Here is a 17,801-nt window from a genome sequence, read left to right as displayed (position 1 = left end):
TGTCCACCAGGAGGACAAAGCCATCAGGCACTGATCTACAGTCAGTTTCTGTTTCTGTTTCACCCCTAATGGTTAAGTTTAGTAATGGGGGTGGTCCCAAAATCCTATAACCTAGATCTGTACTTACCAGACATTGTCCACCAGAAGCACAGAGCCATCAGGCATCATGGGGAGGTAGGACGCGTTGAAGTTAGGAATGATTCTCACATCCCTCACACAGACCTCCTCCTGAGAACTGGAGTTTAATACTGGGGGGGAGAGAGTGTGAGAGGGAAGGGAGTTAGAAAAGGGATAGAGGGGGAGGGGGGAAATGGGGGGAAGGAGAGATAGAGAGAAACGGAGACAGGAAAGCATAAGAGAGGAAGAAGTTTAGGTGATGTCATAATACTATTGTCAAAAACAATAGTCACTTCCACTTCAGAGGAAGGCCCAAAAAATTGCCAAAGACTCCAGTCACCCATGTCATAGACTGTTCTCTCTGCTACCGCACAGGAAGCGGTACTGGAGCGCCAAGTCTAGGTCCAAAAGGCTCCGTAACAGCTTCTACACCCAAGCTATAAGACTGCTGAACAATTGAAAATGGACACCTGGACTATTTACATTGACCCCCCTTTGTTTTTACACTGCTGCTACTCGCTGTTTATCCTCTTATCATCTATGCATAGTCACTTTTCCCCTACCTACATGTACAAATGACCTCGACTAACCTGTACCCCTGCACATTTACTCAGTACCGGGCCCCTGTATATAGCCTTGTTATTGTTACGTAATTCTACTGTTACTTTTTATTTTTACTTTATTTTATTTAGTAAATATTTTCTCAATTCTGTTTCTTGAACTGCACGATTGGTTAAGGACTTGTAAGTAAGCATTTCACAGTAAGGTCTACAACTGTTGTATTCGGTACATGTGACAAAATTTGATTGGATTTGATTTGATATGGGTACCATTCATATACAGTACATACATGGTATTTAGCTATATACACAATAGAGTTGGGCGGTATCCAGATTTTCATACCGTCATACTGTTTCTGTACCATAGTAGGGTATACTGTATTACCGGAAGTGCACACAGGGGGCGCTATAATTATACATTTTTAACGCACAAAACTATTTAGGCAACAGTGATCTTGATCCAGGAGGGGATTGAATGCAACCAAGAAGTTTGATCTTGACATCTAGCCACTTAGCTAGCAAGTTAGCAAACCAAATGCATAGCTGGATCCCTGAGCTGGATATAATTTATAGTTATACTTAAAGGTGCAATATGCAGAAATCTCTCAGCCATTTCCTGGTTGCTTAAATTCTAATAGTTAAACTTGAGAACGAGAAGCATAGAAATAACGAACATAGAACAGATTCACAGCTTCTTAGACTTGCTTTCAATGAGAATGACATATCTAGACCTCCCATTTCAATGTGAATTGTTATAGTTTAATAGTTATAAGCAGTGGCGTAGGCCGTCTGTATTTCAAAATAACCCGGTATATGGCATAAACGGTATATTGCCCAAGCTTAATACACAACCCTCACTAATGTAATCCACATCCCATAAAGACAATACACAATACTGTAAACTTCAGGGTAATTTCAAAGGGTGCTCTACTACACATACTGTAAATATAAATCCACATATGTGAGCCAATATCCTGTACAGCATGTACACGTAAGAGCTACTACCTATATAAACTATTGAGCTATTGTGTAACACTGCGATAACACGGTGATAACACTGTTGTCGGTGTAGTTAATTACTTGGGACATGTTTCCTAACCATCTATTAAAGAAGGTCTTGGTTATTTGTAATACTTTTCTCTCCCTTTGCCCTTTGAACATTGGGTGGAGCTCTGCTATTGTCCAGGGCCTGTATTTCACAAAGCGTCTCTGAGTATGAGTGTTTATCAAGGATCAGGTCCTCCCATTTATGGATTTAATATCTAAAAGACGCTTTGTTAACATGGGATCGTGATCGCTAGCTGGGGACTTTGCTTTTGAATGGGCCCAACCTAACTATGAACCTGCACTATTACTGGGTCAGACTCGGTACCACCAGAGAGTCAGTGATTATCCTGGTTGTTGATTCATTAAATACAATGAATTAACAGGATTTTACACATGAGAGGGTTGTTATTGATCTTAGCCCTGGGCTGAGGACTAGGACACAGTTCAGTGGCTCTCTGTGGCTAAACCCCTTTCTTCAAAAGCGAAAGCGCTTCCTTAAACCAGCTCAGCCTTGTTTCAAACTTAACTTTGTTCACCAGGAGTCAGGAGCTCTTGGCTCTGCTTCAGAGGAGTTATCGGACTCATATATTCTTAGCCCCTACCCTCACAGTGACAGGCTACAGCGAGGGCCTAAAGGTTTTTCTTATCAGGTGGTCAGAAAAAACTCCTGGTCATAAGCATTTGTGGTTAAGTATAGAATAGGTTATACTCAAACAATAACGCATATTGTTGGATTATAGTGAACAACACACAGCTAAGGGGAGTTATTTGGCATGATGCAAAGTGGAGTATAAATAAATAAACCACACTATGGCCCAAGTTTAACAGAGTAAGCCCCCCTCTGCTCCCTACTTTTGAGAACGGTCAGGTGCAACAATGTTAGTATTCCCCCATCACAATATAGCAGTGTGTAAAGGTATTACACTTTAATAAAAAAAGGTTCTACCTAGTACCTAAAAGTGTTCTTCGGCTGTCCCCCTAAAATAACCCTTTGAAGAAACCTTTTTGGTCCCAGGTAGAACCCTTTTGGGTTCCATTTAGAACCGTTTCCAAAAATGGTTCTACCTGGAACCAAAAAGGGATCTCCTATGGGGACAGCCAAGAACCCTTTTGTAGTCTTCCCCCACCTTTGAGGATGGTCAGGTGCTTCCCGGAGACAGTCATCTGTTGACATTTCACAGTTGGTGGAGGAAGAACACTCAACGTGGTGCTGACTGGACGGGGGATGGAAATGGGGACGGGGGGAGAAAAAGAGGGAGAAAAATAGAGAGGGTCACTTTTAATACACTTTACACTGAATGTATATTGCAGTTGTTCATCCTCGTGAATTGCGTTGTTTTACTTAATATTGAAAATGTACTTTAAATGTGTAGGCCTATACTCATTTGGTAGGCCTTACAGTGAATTGAGATTATGTTTTACAATCTAAGATAATCATTATCCTTCTCAGTCACAACCCAGAGGGAGGCACTGGAGAGTGAAGGACCCTGACCCTGGGCTTTGAAGGTATTAAGGTCTTGTCTGAAGGTGTGTGTGGGGCTCCTCAGCTGTAGGATGGTGAGGTAACCATGTTCCCTGATCTCTGCCTTTTCCTCCTCCTGCTTCCACACGGTCACTATGACCTGACATAGACAGGAAACAAGAGGTTACAACAAGGTTATGAACATGCATAGAGGTTATAACAAGGTTATGAACGTGAATAGAGTCACTACAATCTGACATAGACGGGAATAGAGAGGTTATGACAAGGTTATAAACATGCATAGAGAGGCTATGACAAGATTATGGACATGCATAGGGTATAGTCACTACAATCTGAGACAAAACAGAGTTGGGGAGGAAATGGAGATATGATGGGAACACAGATAGAGAGATGAGTAGAGAAAAAGACAATGACACTGTCTGTCCTGTTTTCTGTCTGTCTGTCTGTCTGTCTGTCTGTCTGTCTGTCTGTCTGTCTGTCTGTCTGTCTGTCTGTCTGTCTGTCTGTCTCTCTCTCTCTGTCTCACTCACTCACTCACATACAGACACACACACTGCATGACTTCTCACCTTGACCTTGAGTGTGTTGACGGGGAGTTTGTCCAATGAGACGGTCAGAGGGAATATGACCTCCTCGTTCAATACCACTGGCTCGTCCATGGGTGACTAGGAGAGAGGAAGAGACAGAAATACTCTATTACAAACAATGAGAAAGCAAGAGGGAGAGAGAGGGGGGGGGGGGAAAGAGAGTGTGTGTGAGAGAGAGTTAGAGTGAGAGAAAGAGAAAGAAAGAAAGAAAGAAAGAAAGAAAGAAAGAAAGAAAGAAAGAGAGAGAGAGAAAGAGGCATACAGAGAGAGAGAGAGAGAGAGAGAGAGAGAGAGAGAGAGAGAGAGAGAGAGAGAGAGAGAGAGAGAGAGAGAATATTATGTAAACAATGGAGGAGGGGGATGTAGGGACAAATAAAGTTTGTATTCTATATTTGCACTATAGATTATCGATACAGATGTCACTCCACCTGCTAGTACACTATTATTATTATGGTCAAATGTAATAGAAGAAGAGGGATCTGTCTTTCACAGAGGATATGACAAATAGGAATGTGTGCAAAAAATACTCATTCATTCTCTCTATTTGTCCCACGCTTACTATTGACTATCATAGTGGGTGGTTGTTACCCTCGATTGCCAACACCTCAAGGTTAAGTTAATTTGTTTGCCTATGAGGTTGAGTTGGCATGTATGTCTGAATTCTCTGCCAAAGTAGTCTGAAAATAATTAGTAGGTTATTGCTGTCTGTCCTGCGAGGCTTGATAACAGGCAAGTGTGAGCAAATACTCCTTACACAAGCTCTCTCTCCCTCTCTCTTAATGTCAAGGTTGGACGAATCGAAAGAAGTGTTGGTTGGTTAAGACTAAAGAAAGTTTGAGGCGTCTATTTGAATGTCATCACAGTGACTGTAGCTAGAACCAACCTGTGCTCCTTGCCACAATAACAAGCTGTCTGTCAGACAGACCTGGGTTCAAATACTACTTGAAATCTTTCATATACTTTGACTGTTTTGAGCGTTTGGTTTAGTCTGCCTGGAGTGCCAGGTGGGCTGGCTTTACATTTTTGGAACTGTTCTATTGGTTCCATTGCAACAGGCATGCTCAATCAAGCACAAAGTAGGTTATTTGAAATTATTCCAAAAAGTATTTGAACCCAGTTCTACTGTCAAACAGTATTTTGGCTTGTTCCAACTGTCATAGGTCAGTGCTTACAGGAAGTTAAAAAAAGGTCTGGTTGACTGTTGTGGTTTACATGTGTACTTCTGCTGCACGAGCGTTTCACTTACATGCTCAGGAAATGTCAGCACTTCCTATTTTACACAGCAGGTGTACACGTAGCCTATTATAACACTCAATACGGTATTAGCTAGTTGTTATGTGTATAGTCCAATCATTGTGCCATTGTTCCGTCCAATTATGACTACAGTCATTCATAATTTCATATTACCTGAACCGGTGCGCGCCGATACTGCCGTCCATCACGCCCCGTATTATTGTGTATGAGAAGCGGCTTGCATTCTCTGAAACCTCGGTTCCTTGACTCCCTTCTCGCTGTGTGGACTGTTCCCGCAGCAAAGTCAACGTCGTCGGGATCCTCGTCTACACAGTCGTCGCTGTAGCTTCTCTGGAACTCGTGGGGGTGAAGTTGGGAGCGATGTCGGCTCTCTCCGGGGCAGACACTTGCTACAGCGGAGAGGGACCCTACCAGCTCCTTCCAAGCCCGGGTACCGCTGTCACCTGACCCGCTTCCCTTTGTCCCGCTCGAGCCCGACGCTCCATCTCTGGACCGCAGGACCAGCAAGAACTGTACCGTTTCGCCGAGGTAGAGGTGACTGCGCCGGGGGAGAGTTCGGTATTTTGACGGGTCGGACAGGTCCGTGATGGGAACCGCAGGGAAATACATAAAATACTCACATTGCGATTCCATCATTAGAACCATGGCTAGCTAGATTATGTATCCTGTTGATAGCTTGCTATACAATCACACAAGCTAATACTATTCAAAACCCACTCGGGGGTTAATATTCTTAGTGTATGACCAGCATCGATAGTTGGCCTATTTTTACAAATATCTCTATAATAATAAACATTTAAAATCCAATTCACTGTGTCCATCATCAGTCGGTGAACCTGCGACTGACGCTTTCACTGTGCAGCATAGCTGTGCAGTGCACTACAGTACAACCAGTCGACCACAGAGAAAAAGAGCTGAATTTTAAAACTAGGCAGGAGTATTCAACTGCTGATAAGTGGAATTAACAGAGGCCCAGATATCAAACCTTTCTCTCACCATTTAGGTAGACCCAAATAATCTCCCAATACATTTGAAATTGTTTTTCACCCTACATGTTGTAGCTAAATAGTTAATGTATTATTAAAAACTGTGAGCTTGTTTGACAATGAAGGAAACAACACTTGATCTTGTCAATTGAAAATCCCGTTAATCCCATTGTAAAACCTGATAATGTGATCAATTTGCAACAAAGGCTAGAGAGATTTGCTATTTCTATTTCAATCTTAAATAGATAAGCACCTCGAAGCCACACTAGGATCACAGACAAAAGCTTTGGTCAGGAAATATTTGCTTTTATTTCATACAATTGAAGAAAAAAAACGATGAATGAATGCACGCAGATATGTACCAAGGTCTAAAACCAAGTATAAACAACTTCAAGTAAGAAAAAAGATAGTGATACAATAAATATGTCTTTCTGAAATATTACCTTCGATGTCTGCAAAATGTATGCTCTCAAGTATGGTAGAATAGTCCCAATTTAAATGAGAATAGAATTCCTATCAATCCAGTACATTATGTTTAAAAAAAATAATAAATGTAGGTTTAGAGAAGTACTTCTGTATTCCCTCGGTTTACCCTAGGAAATATTTCCTTGGTTTACCCATACAAATGTATTAAATCATAATGATATCAATTCAATCAATAATACTCAATGGTGGAGGGACAGTGTATTTAAGTTACATTTCAATGTTTCAAGACCATATTCCACTTTCAATAATGATGCCCATTGAATGTTTTTTTGAATGGCAGTGAGAAAAGACTTTGAAAAAAGAGAAAAGAAGATTCCATGATTCCAGGTGAGTATGCTTCAACTCGACATGAGACAAGAACTCTTTATTTCAGTAGTGTACAGTACCATTAATTCTCAAACAGACATACAATATGTAACATGGTTCCCCTCAAGTCAATAGTGGAGAGTATTATAATACAGAAAAGTATTATTATCACAGTACCATAGCAATCCGCACAAGCGAGAAATAAGCCTTCAGACTAGCCTGTGAGGCAGCTCAGCCTCCAAGGATGATGTTTAACCTACTCAATCCAGAGTTGGTTAAACATCAGTCTGGCAGGCAGAGCTGCCTCCAAATCTACTTGAAAGTAGTAATCCCATCACTTCTATTTGTAACATGTTTTGAGCAACAAAATGAAACTTTCTTATAATATTGTCAGTATATAAATTTGTGCACTGGGGCATACCACTGCTTTTTATGTGCATTGTGTGTTTTCTGTTTGTGTGTGTGTGCAGTGGTGTAAAGTACTTAAGTAAAAATACTTTAAAGTACAACTTTTTTTATACCTTTCTATACTTTTACTTCACTACATTCCTAAAGAAAATAATGTACTTTTGACTCCATACATTTTCCCCGACACCCAAAAGTAATCATTACATTTTGAATGTTTAGCAGGACAGGAAAATGGTCCAATTCACACACTTATCAAGAGAACATCCCTGGTCATCTCTACTGGCTCTGATCTGGGGGACTCACTAAACACAAATTCTTAGTTTGTAAATTATGTCTGAGTGTTGGAGTGTACCCCTGGATATCCATAAATTTAAAAAACAGGAAATGTGCTTAATATCAAATTTTGTATACTTTTACTTTTGATACTTAAGTATATTACGTACAGTACCAGCCAAAAGTTTGGACACACCTACTCATTCAAGGGTTTTTCTTAATTTAAAAAATGTTCTACATTGTAGAATAACAGTGAAGACATCAAAACTATGAAATAACACATATGAAATCATGTAGTAACCAAAAAAGTGTTAAACAAATCAAAATATATTTTATATTCTAGATTCTTCAAAGTAGCCACCCTTTGCCTTGATGACGGCATTGCACATTCATGGCATTCTCTCAACCAGCTTCACCTGGAATGCTTTTCCAAGAGTCTTGAAGAAGTTCCCACATATGCTGAGCACTATTTGGCTGCATTTCCTTCACTCTGTGGTCCAACTTATCAATTGGGTTGAGGTCGGGTGATTGTGGAGGCCAGGTCATCTGATGCAGCACTCCATCACTCTCCTTCTTGGTCAAATAGCCCTTACACAGCCTGAAGGTGTGCTTTGGGTCATTGTCCTGTTGAAAAACAAATTATAGTCCCACTAAGCGCAAACCAGATTGGATGGCGTATCGCTGCAGAATGCTGTGGTAGCCATGCTGGTTAAGTGTGCCTTGAATTCTAAATAAATCACAGACAGTGTCATCAGCAATGCATGCCCACACCATCACACCTCCTCCTCCAGGCTTCACGGTGGGAACCACACATGCAGAGATCATCCGTTCACCTACTCTACATCTCACAAAGACACAGCGGTTGGAACGAAAAATATCTAATTTTGACTCACCAGACCAAAGGACAGATTTACACGGGTCTAATGTCCATTGCTTGTGTTTCTTGGCCCAAGCAAGTCTCTTCTTATTATTGGTGTCCTTTAGTACTGGTTTCTTTGCAGCAATTCGACCATGAAGGCCTGATTCACGCAGTCTCTTCTGAACAGTTGATGTTGAGATGTGTCTGTTACTTGAACTCTGTGAAGCATTTATTTGGGCTGCAATCTGAGGTGCAGTTAACTCTAATGAACTTACCCTCCACAGCAGAAGTAACCCTTCATGTCTTAAAGTAATGATGGACTGTCGTTTCTCTTTGCTTATTTGAGCTGTTCTTGCCATAATATGGACTTGGTCGTTTTATCATGACTCAGGAAAAGGCCCAGATGCAGACAGTTCGAATAATGGATGTTTATTATATAAACAGGGGGCAGGCACAGGACTGGTCAAGGGCAGGCAGGGGTTGGTAGTCCAGGGCAGAGTTCTCAAGGTACAGAGCGGCAGGCTCAGGGTCGGGGGCAGGCAGAGGTCAGTAATCCAGTGGCAAAATGTACATAACTGCAGGCAGGCTCAGGGCAGGCAAAATGATCAAAAACCAGGAAAACTAGAAAACGGGCTCAAGGAAACAGGCGTAAGCCTGCCTGCTGTTCTGAAAAACACGCCGGTAGGCTTGACAAGACAAGACAAACTGGCAACAGACAAACAGAGAACACAAGTATAAATGCACAGGGGATAATGGGGAAGATGTGCGACACCTGGAGGGGGGTGGAGACAAGCCCAAAGACAGGTGAAACAGAGCAGGGTGTGACACTTGTACCAGGTGAAGCTGGTTGAGAGAATGCAGAGAGTGTGCAAAGCTTTCATCAAGGCAAAGGGTGGCTACTTTGAAAAACCTCAAATATAAAATATTTTTTCATTTGTTTAACACTTTTTTGATTACTACATGATTCCATATGTGTTATTTCATAGTTGATGTCTTCACTATTATTCTACAATGTAGAAAATAGTAAAAACAAAGAAAAACCCTTGAATGAGTAGGTGTGTCCAAACTTTTGACTGGTACTGTATATTTTAGCAATTACATTTACTTTTGATACCTAAGTATATTTAAAACCAAATACTTTTAGACTTTTAGTCAAGTAGTATTTTATTGGGTGACTTTCACTTTTACTTGAGTCATTTTCGATTAAGGTATCTTTACTTTTATTCAAGTATGACAACTGGGTACTTTTTCCACCACTGTGTGTGTGTCTGTGTGTGTGGTTGCATTCCTGCCATTCTTTTAATGCATAAATACTTCATAAACTTGTAGTAACTTGGGTCAAGTACTATAAATGTTTTGTGTTTTTGTATTAATGTGTAATATTGTTAATATTATAATAATTGGGATAATCAACATAAGTAAATGGTGTATCAATGTGTGTATGTTTCCGTTAGCTCTTGAATGTTTTGAAAACAAAAAAATGAACAGTGCATTCCAGTCAAAACTTTTTACACTATTTACCTTAAAATAATAAATACAATATATACAACAATATATATTTTTAAAGTAACGATAAATACAGCAAGCTATCGTTTTTAAAGCCCTTTTCCGAAATGTACTGTTTTCTAAGGCAAGAAATAGCTGTTTTATTAGTGTTTGTTTGTTTGTGAAATGGTTGTAGTTCCTGGATGGTACATTGAATTGAGTTTGTAATGGATTTTGTAACATGTTAAAAATGATTACATGTTCTTGAACAATCAACATCATTCAACATCTTCTTTTTCTGTTAAAACCTCCATCTCTGTGACTCTTGATCAAGACATTCAAAAACTACAAAAAAGAAACAAACATGGAGGCAGCGAAATGGGCCCTAGGTTAATACACCCGCCATAACTGTAGTTCATAAGGATGTAAAACATAGAGAAGGCAGATAGATAGACACAGTGAAAGAGATAGCAGTTGTTTTAACTTCCACATTCTATGCACGTTTTGAATCTAACAGTTCAAATAAAATTTAAAACATATTTCCGTTATTCCCTGGGCATGAAAACAGAAAACGTATTGAAACGGAAATTTGTGTTTTCATTGGACAAGTTCTGGTAGTGCCTCCTCCATTTCAAGACAATTTCTTCAGTTTTCTACTGAACATGTGCCTATTTTGATCATACATGTTGTTAGCCATATTGTTTAAAAGATTACTTAAACATTTCCAGACAGTCACAGATTCTCTACAAAAATCACAGCTTGTTCTGCCAAAGACATGTGTACCTTTGTGTACACGTTTTATACTGATTATTACGTGCTAGTAAGATATTTAATCAATATTGACATCCTGGTACTCAGAGGCTTCAGTGGCATTGTTATTGCCTGGTCCCAGATCAATTTGTGCTGTACAGCCAACTGCTATGTTTGTGAGTGACGATCATAGGACTGGCTAGATAGCAGAGACAGATTTGGGCCCGTATTTATCTAGTCTCAGAGTAGGAGTGCTGATCTAGGATCAGGACCTCCCTGTCCACAATGATCTGATTAAGTATGATCTAAATGATAAAATACTTTGAGACGCTTGATACATATGGCCCGGACTACCATTCATTTCCACACAAGCAGATGATGTAACTTTATATGCGCCCCATGGTCACCTGACACCACTTGCGCTGCCTGGCTGGCTGAGCCACTGAGACCTGTGAGAGGGCCTTTCAATGAGCTTCCATGACTCACACTTAAGCTGTCAAGCATGACGGAGTACAGTGTGTGCGTGCGAGCGCAAGTATCTGTGTGTTAAATGTACTGTATATGTACAGTGCCTTGCAAAAGTATTCATCCCCCTTGGCGTTTTTCCTATTTTGTTGCATTACAACCTGTAATTTAAATCGATTTTTATTTGGATTTCATGTAATGGACATAAACAAAATAGTCCAACTTGGTGAAGTGAAATGAAAAAAGTGACTTGTTTCAAAAAATTTCCGGAAAAGTGGTGCGTGCATATGTATTCACCGCCTGTCACGGCTGTCGTAAGAATGGGACCAAGGCGCAGCGGATGTTGAGTTCCACATATTTAATTCAAAGAGAAACTTAAACAAAACAAAATATATCAAATAAACGAACAACTAAACGTGACTACGTGGTGCACATGCACAAACACAAAACAATATCCCACAAACACAGGTGGGAAAAATAGCTACTTAAATATGATCCCCAATTAGAGACAACGATTACCAGCTGCCTCTAATTGGGAATCATACAAAACACCAACATAGAAAATATAAACTAGAACACAACATAGAAATTATAAACTAGAATACCCCCTAGTCACGCCCTGACCTACTACACCATAGAGAAACAAGGGCTCTCTATGGTCAGGGCGTGACAGTATCCCCCCAAAGGTGCGGACTCCGACCGCAAAACCTGAAACAAAATGGGGGGGTTGGGGGGGTGACTAGTGTCGGTGGCGGCTCCGGTGCGGGTCAAAGCCCCCCCCCCAGACCGGACCATGGCGCCGGGCTTAACGCCGTGCCTGTACTGGGCACCGGCGCAGAGGAAAGCTCCTGCCCTGGTGCTGGACTGGACACCGTGCCTGGACTGGGCATCGGCACAGAGGAAGGCTCCAGCCATGGAGCTGGGCTGGACGCCGTGCCTGGACTGGGCACCGGCGCAGAGGAAGGCTCCCGTATTGGAGCTGGGCTGGTCGCCGTGCCCGGACTGGATACCGGTGCTGAGGAAGGCTCCGGCCATGGAGCTGGACACCGTACCCGGACTGGGCACCGGCGCAGAGGAAGGCTCCTGCCCTGGAGCAGAACTGAACACCATGCCTGGACTGGGCATCGGCACAGAGGAAGGCTCCGAGCGGGACTGGACGCCGTGCCTGGACTAGGCACCGGCGCAGAGGAAGGCTCCTGCCATGGAGCGGGACTGGATGCCGTGCCTGGACTGGGCACCGGCGCAGAGGAAGGCTCCTGCCCTGGAGCTGGACTGGACGCCTTTCCTGGAAGCTCCGGACCGTGGACCGTCGCAGGAGGTTCCGGACCGTGGACCGTAGCAGGAGGTTTCGGACCGTGGACCGTCGCAGGAGGTTCCGGACCGTGGACCGTCGCAGGAGGTTCCGGACCGTGGACCGTCGCAGGAGGTTCCGGACTGTGAACCGTCGCCGGAAGCTCTGGGCTGGGGACCGTCGCCGGAAGCCCTGGACTGGGGACCGTCGCCGGAAGCTCTGGACTGTAAACCGTCGCTGGCAGCTCTGGACTAGGAACCGTCGCCGGAAGCTTTGGACTGGGAACCGTCGCCGGAAGCTCTGGACTGTGAATGCGCACTGGAGGCCTAGTGCGTGGAGCCAGTACAGGTGGCACCGAACTGATGACACGCACTTCCGGGCGAGTGCTGGGAGAAGGCACAGAACGTACCGGACTGGGGAGGAGCACTGGAGTCCAGATGTGTGGAGCCGGTACAGGTTTCACCAGACTGCTAACCGGATCCTCTGGTCGAATGTTGCGCAGAACACACATGCACAACATCTCTCTCCTTTCTCTCTCTCCCAACTTCTCCATCGCCTCCCTGACGGTCTCTGGCTCTTCAGGGAGAGTGCGGGGAGCTGGCATAGGACGTACCGGACTGGGGACACGCACTTCAGGGCGAGTGTGCTGCAGCATTCTCATCGCTACCACCTCTCTCCGGAATCTTTCATCGAATTCCTCCTCCTCCCTCCCACACAGGCTCTGGCACTCTCTGCTGCTCGACCGCCAGCTCCATGTGCCACCCCCCAAAAGAATTTTGGGGTTTCTTTGGCAGCGGACTGACGACACGCTCCTCATGGCGAGTGCGAGGAACCCGGCACAGGACATACCGGGCTGAGGAGGCGCACTGGAGATCTGGTGAGTGGAGCCGTCACATATGGCACTGGACTGATGACCCGCTATTCAGCACGCTTGCGCTGCCGCATACTCCTAGCCAACTCCATTCTCCGGTATCCTTCCTCACAATGTTCCATCGACTCCCATGCGGGCTCTGGCACGCTCCTTGGGTCGACTGACCACTTCTCTGTCGCCTACTCCAGGTGCTCTGGCTCTTCCCGAGGCTCAGCCGGCCACCCCTTGTGCCTCCCCCCCAAAAAACTTGGGGTTGTCCTTGGGCTTTCTGTGGACGCGAACCCTGGCGTCGTCACTGTCCTCCATTATTACCTTCCGTCTGCCGCCAAGGAAGGGTCTCGCATCCACCCATCACTTCTTCCCATGTCCAAAACTCCTTTACCTCGTGGATACGCTGCTTGGCCCTCTTTTGGTGGGATATTCTGTCACGGCTGTCGTAAGAACGGGACCAAGGCACATCGGATGTTGAGTTCCACATATTTAATTCAAAGAGAAACTTAAACAAAACAAAATATATCAAATAAACGAACAACTAAACGTGACTACGTGGTGCACATGCACAAACACAAAACAATATCCCACAAACACAGGTGGGAAAAATAGCTACTTAAATATGATCCCCAATTAGAGACAACGATTACCAGCTGCTTCTAATTGGGAATCATACAAAACACCAACATAGAAAATATTAACTAGAACACAACATAGAAATTATAAACTAGAATAACCCCTAGTCACGCCCTGACCTACTCACCATAGAGAAACAAGGGCTCTCTATGGTCAGGGCGTGACACCCCCTTTGTTATGAAGCCCCTAAATAAGGTCTGGTGCAACCAATTACTTTCAAAAGTCACATAATTCGTTAAATAAAGTCCACCTGTGTGCAATCTAGGTGTCATATGATCTGTCACATGAGCTCAGTATATATACACCTGTTCTGTCTGCAACACCACTAAGCAAGGGGCACCACCAAGCAAGCGGCACCATGAAGACCAAGGAGCTCTTCAACCAGTTCAGGGACAAAGTTGTGGAGAAGTACAGATCAGGGTTGGGTTATAAAAAAATATCAGAAACTTTGAAGATCCCACGGAGCACCATTAAATCAATTATTAAAAAATTGAAAGAATATGGCACCACAACAAACCTGCCAAGAGAGGGCCGCTCTCCAAAACTCACAGACCAGGCAAGGAGGGCATTAATCAGACAGGCAACAAAGAGACCAAAGCTACAAAGCTACAAAGCTTTGTGGAGCTGTGGAGCTACAAAGCTCCACAGTGGAGATTGGAGTATCTGTCCATAGGACTACTTTAAGGCATACACTCCAGAGAGCTGGGCTTTACGGAAGAGTGGCCAGAAAAAAGCTATTTCTTAAAGAAAGAAATAAGTAAACACGTTTGGTGTTCGCCAAAAGGCATGTGGGAGACTCCCCAAACATATGGAAGAAGGATCTCTGGTCAGATGAGACTAAAATTGAGCTGCTGGGTTGACCATCAAGGAAAACGCTATGTCTGGCGCAAACCCAACACCTCTCATCACCCCGAGAACATCATCCCCACAGTGAAGCATGGTGGTGGTAGCATCATGCTCTGGGGATGTTTTTCATTGGCAGGGACTGGGAAACTGGTCAGAATTAAAGGAATAATGGATGGCGCTAAATACAGGGAAATTCTTGAGGGATACCTGTTTCAGTCTTCCATAGATTTGAGACTGGGACGGAGGTTCACCTACCAGCAGGACAATGACCCTAAGCATACTGCTGAAGCAACACTCAGGTGGTTTAAGGGGAAACATTTAAATGTCTTGGAATGGCCTAGTCAAAGCCCAGACCTCAATCCAATTGAGAATCTGTGATATGACTTAAAGATTGCTGTACACCAGCGGAACCCATCTAACTTGAAGGAGCTGGAGCAGTTTAGCCTTGAAGAATGGGCAAAAATCCCAGTGGCTAGATGTGCCAAGTTTAAGGAGACATACCCCAAGAGACTTGCATCTGTAATTGCTCCAAAAGGTGGTTCTACAAAGTATTGACTTTGGGGGGGTGAATAGTTATGCACGCTCAACTTTTAAAAAGATGTTTGTCTTATTTCTTGTTTGTTTCACACCAAAAAATATTTTGCATCTTCAAAGTGGTAGGCAGGTTGTGTAAATCAAATGATACAAACCCCCCAAAAATCTATTTTAATTACAGGTTCTAAGGCAACAAAATAGGAAAAATGCCAAGGGGGGTGAATATTTTCACAAGCCACTGTATGTACACACGTGATGTACAGTATATGTATATAGCCAGAACAAACATATTTTCACAATTCCACTAATATCATCAAAATCAATAAATCATAGCATGTTTTTGGGCTAATTTAATTGCTTTTACCTGAAAATAATGTTAAAAGTACCATTTATATTCCTAAAACATACATTGAAAATTATACTGTTGTTGCTTCCTGTTGTCATGGCTTTTTGATTCATGGCCGAACTGGTTTTAGAAGTCCAAATTTATAATCAATATGTTGAAATACGTTGTGATATTTTGAAGACCAATACATAAACGTTAATCTCTACATATGTGTCACACTTGTGTTCAGATGACTGCTAAATTAAATACCTTATGAACTGCACACAGACCAACATTTACCAATCTGTCACTCAAGACTGGAATTGATGAGCTTGTTTTACTGTACTCAATATCAAGCGCAAATGAATCGCTCACATCGATATTGTATTGAAATCAATGGAAGTGGGACAACAACCGCGGCGACATGTACTGTCTGCGCTTTTCTAACAGACAAACCTCAATGAACATGGTTATACTACATATATGTCGATAGATGGCAACTTTTGGCAGCCATTTATCAACTTTATTGATAAAGTTTATTTCGGTAGATGGCCATTGGCCAATAAGGAAAAGGAAACAGCATTATTTGGACTGGACAATTTCAGTGAATCATTTGAATAATAGCTTAACCCTCAAATCCACAAATTAATGTGAGGCCACTGGTCCAGTGTATATACGGGTCCACACTTTTCAGTGTTAAATTAGCACACTGCTTAGTGTACAGCCTTATTTCCATATTTCCCAGAGTGCCTTGCCTTTTGAGTGAATTGTAGTTTTAGCACCTATAACTGTATTTTGTATTTTGTGACAGAGACATGGTTGTTGCATTCATCCATTTAGTGAGATCCTAAGCGAATATGTTAACATTAAAATTGTATTATTTAACACAATACAACAAGTTTTTAATAAGGCCTTATTTTGAGGGCCTTGTTTTACCAATACAGTGGCCTGAAACTCATGGTTTTCAGGCTTGCAAGTCACATTATGATGATGGCTTGCAAAGTGATGAGTAATTTCTATTGGAATCCAGACAGACTGGTATAGGCAACATTTTAAATTCTTATTCACCTGCAACCTGCATTGAGAATGACTGCTGGGTTGGGAAGACTAAGATATCAGAAATATGACAATGATGGACGTCGTTTTAGTTTAACACTGGTTATTAACACCAACACTGGGGTTCATTTACACCAAATAGTGTTAATTTAACACCTGAATCAACACTAGAAATGTTACACTGAAAAATCAACACGAGGTAACACTGGCCCATTTGCTGTGTGGCTCGCATTTAACACCCGCATTGAGTCAGGGAATTACTGTGTATCCAATATTACTATATCTATTGAAAGCCACACTAAAAGGTTCAAAGTCAGACATGCTAGCTATCCATTCAACCACAGTGCTTCAGTTCAGATACAGTACATTAATGCTGTACACTTCGGTCCTTATCAAAGTTTTCGCTCCTAACTCCCATCTTGGAGACATCACAGTTAAGCCTATTCCGAGACTCACTGCTCTCCAGTGCTGGCTTCGTATCAGTGGAGGCCGGTGTCGCTTTAAATTGGAGGACAGGCTCATTGTAATAGCTGGAATGGAATGAATAGAACAGTATCGTGTGTTTGATACTGATGCTTTCGTTGCATTCCAGCCATTATGAGCCGTCCTCCCCTCATCCGCATCCACTGCTTCATGTGGACTACGTTTTCTACACCGGACACACTGCGTTCAAAATTATGAATTCCATTCCTATTCCTATTCTCAGTCAGAACATGCAACTTACATCAGGTGGGAATCATTCCTCTCCCAGTATGTGGCTATGGCTGGCTGCCTGGCTGCTGTCATATCATATATGCCGTCTGTGTTAGCGTTCAAGAAAGGTAATAGCCTAGTTATTTTTCAAAAAACTAAAACTGACTGGCTGAGTTCTTGATCGTGCAGGAGACTATGTTGAACGTAGCAGTTGGACCACCAAATGTGACTTTCTTTCTCGATCAGAGAAGCAGAATTTTTGAACGACATCTGGCCCACTGAATGCAATGCAATTCCATTTCAAGTCCCATTAAAACACATCCACAGCAACCATAAAGTCAGTATGAACACGAAATAGAGTCATAACCAGTCCTAAGTTCAGCCAGAAGAAAGAGAATGTACAGTAAAGTAGAGGTGGGTTGGAGGGAGAATGGGAATGGGTATTTCCAACAAGTCTCTTGAGTACTTTAGTAATAGAAATACTCAACGAGT

At 42.7% G+C, this 17,801-nt stretch overlaps 1 protein-coding gene across 1 annotated transcript in view; it reads right to left on the bottom strand.

Moving 5' to 3' along the window:
- LOC120049039 (microtubule-associated protein 11-like) overlaps positions 1-12,101 on the bottom strand; it is a 29,646-nt gene extending 17,545 nt beyond the window's left edge. Inside the window, exons 1-6 of the mRNA XM_038995298.1 lie at positions 11,854-12,101; positions 5,202-5,586; positions 3,777-3,872; positions 3,217-3,346; positions 2,852-2,938; positions 128-248 (exon numbers count right to left, since the gene is read on the bottom strand). Of these exons, the coding sequence (XP_038851226.1) occupies positions 128-248; positions 2,852-2,938; positions 3,217-3,346; positions 3,777-3,872; positions 5,202-5,586; positions 11,854-12,101 (1,067 nt within the window). The remainder of the gene's footprint in view (positions 1-127; positions 249-2,851; positions 2,939-3,216; positions 3,347-3,776; positions 3,873-5,201; positions 5,587-11,853) is intronic.
- Positions 12,102-17,801: the final 5,700 nt, after the last annotated feature.

The sequence above is a fragment of the Salvelinus namaycush genome, chromosome 6, assembly GCF_016432855.1.
Source record: "Salvelinus namaycush isolate Seneca chromosome 6, SaNama_1.0, whole genome shotgun sequence".
Lineage (NCBI taxonomy): Eukaryota > Metazoa > Chordata > Actinopteri > Salmoniformes > Salmonidae > Salvelinus > Salvelinus namaycush.
The sequence above is the reverse complement of the archived record's forward strand: the minus strand, read 5'-3'. Positions and strand labels throughout refer to the sequence as shown.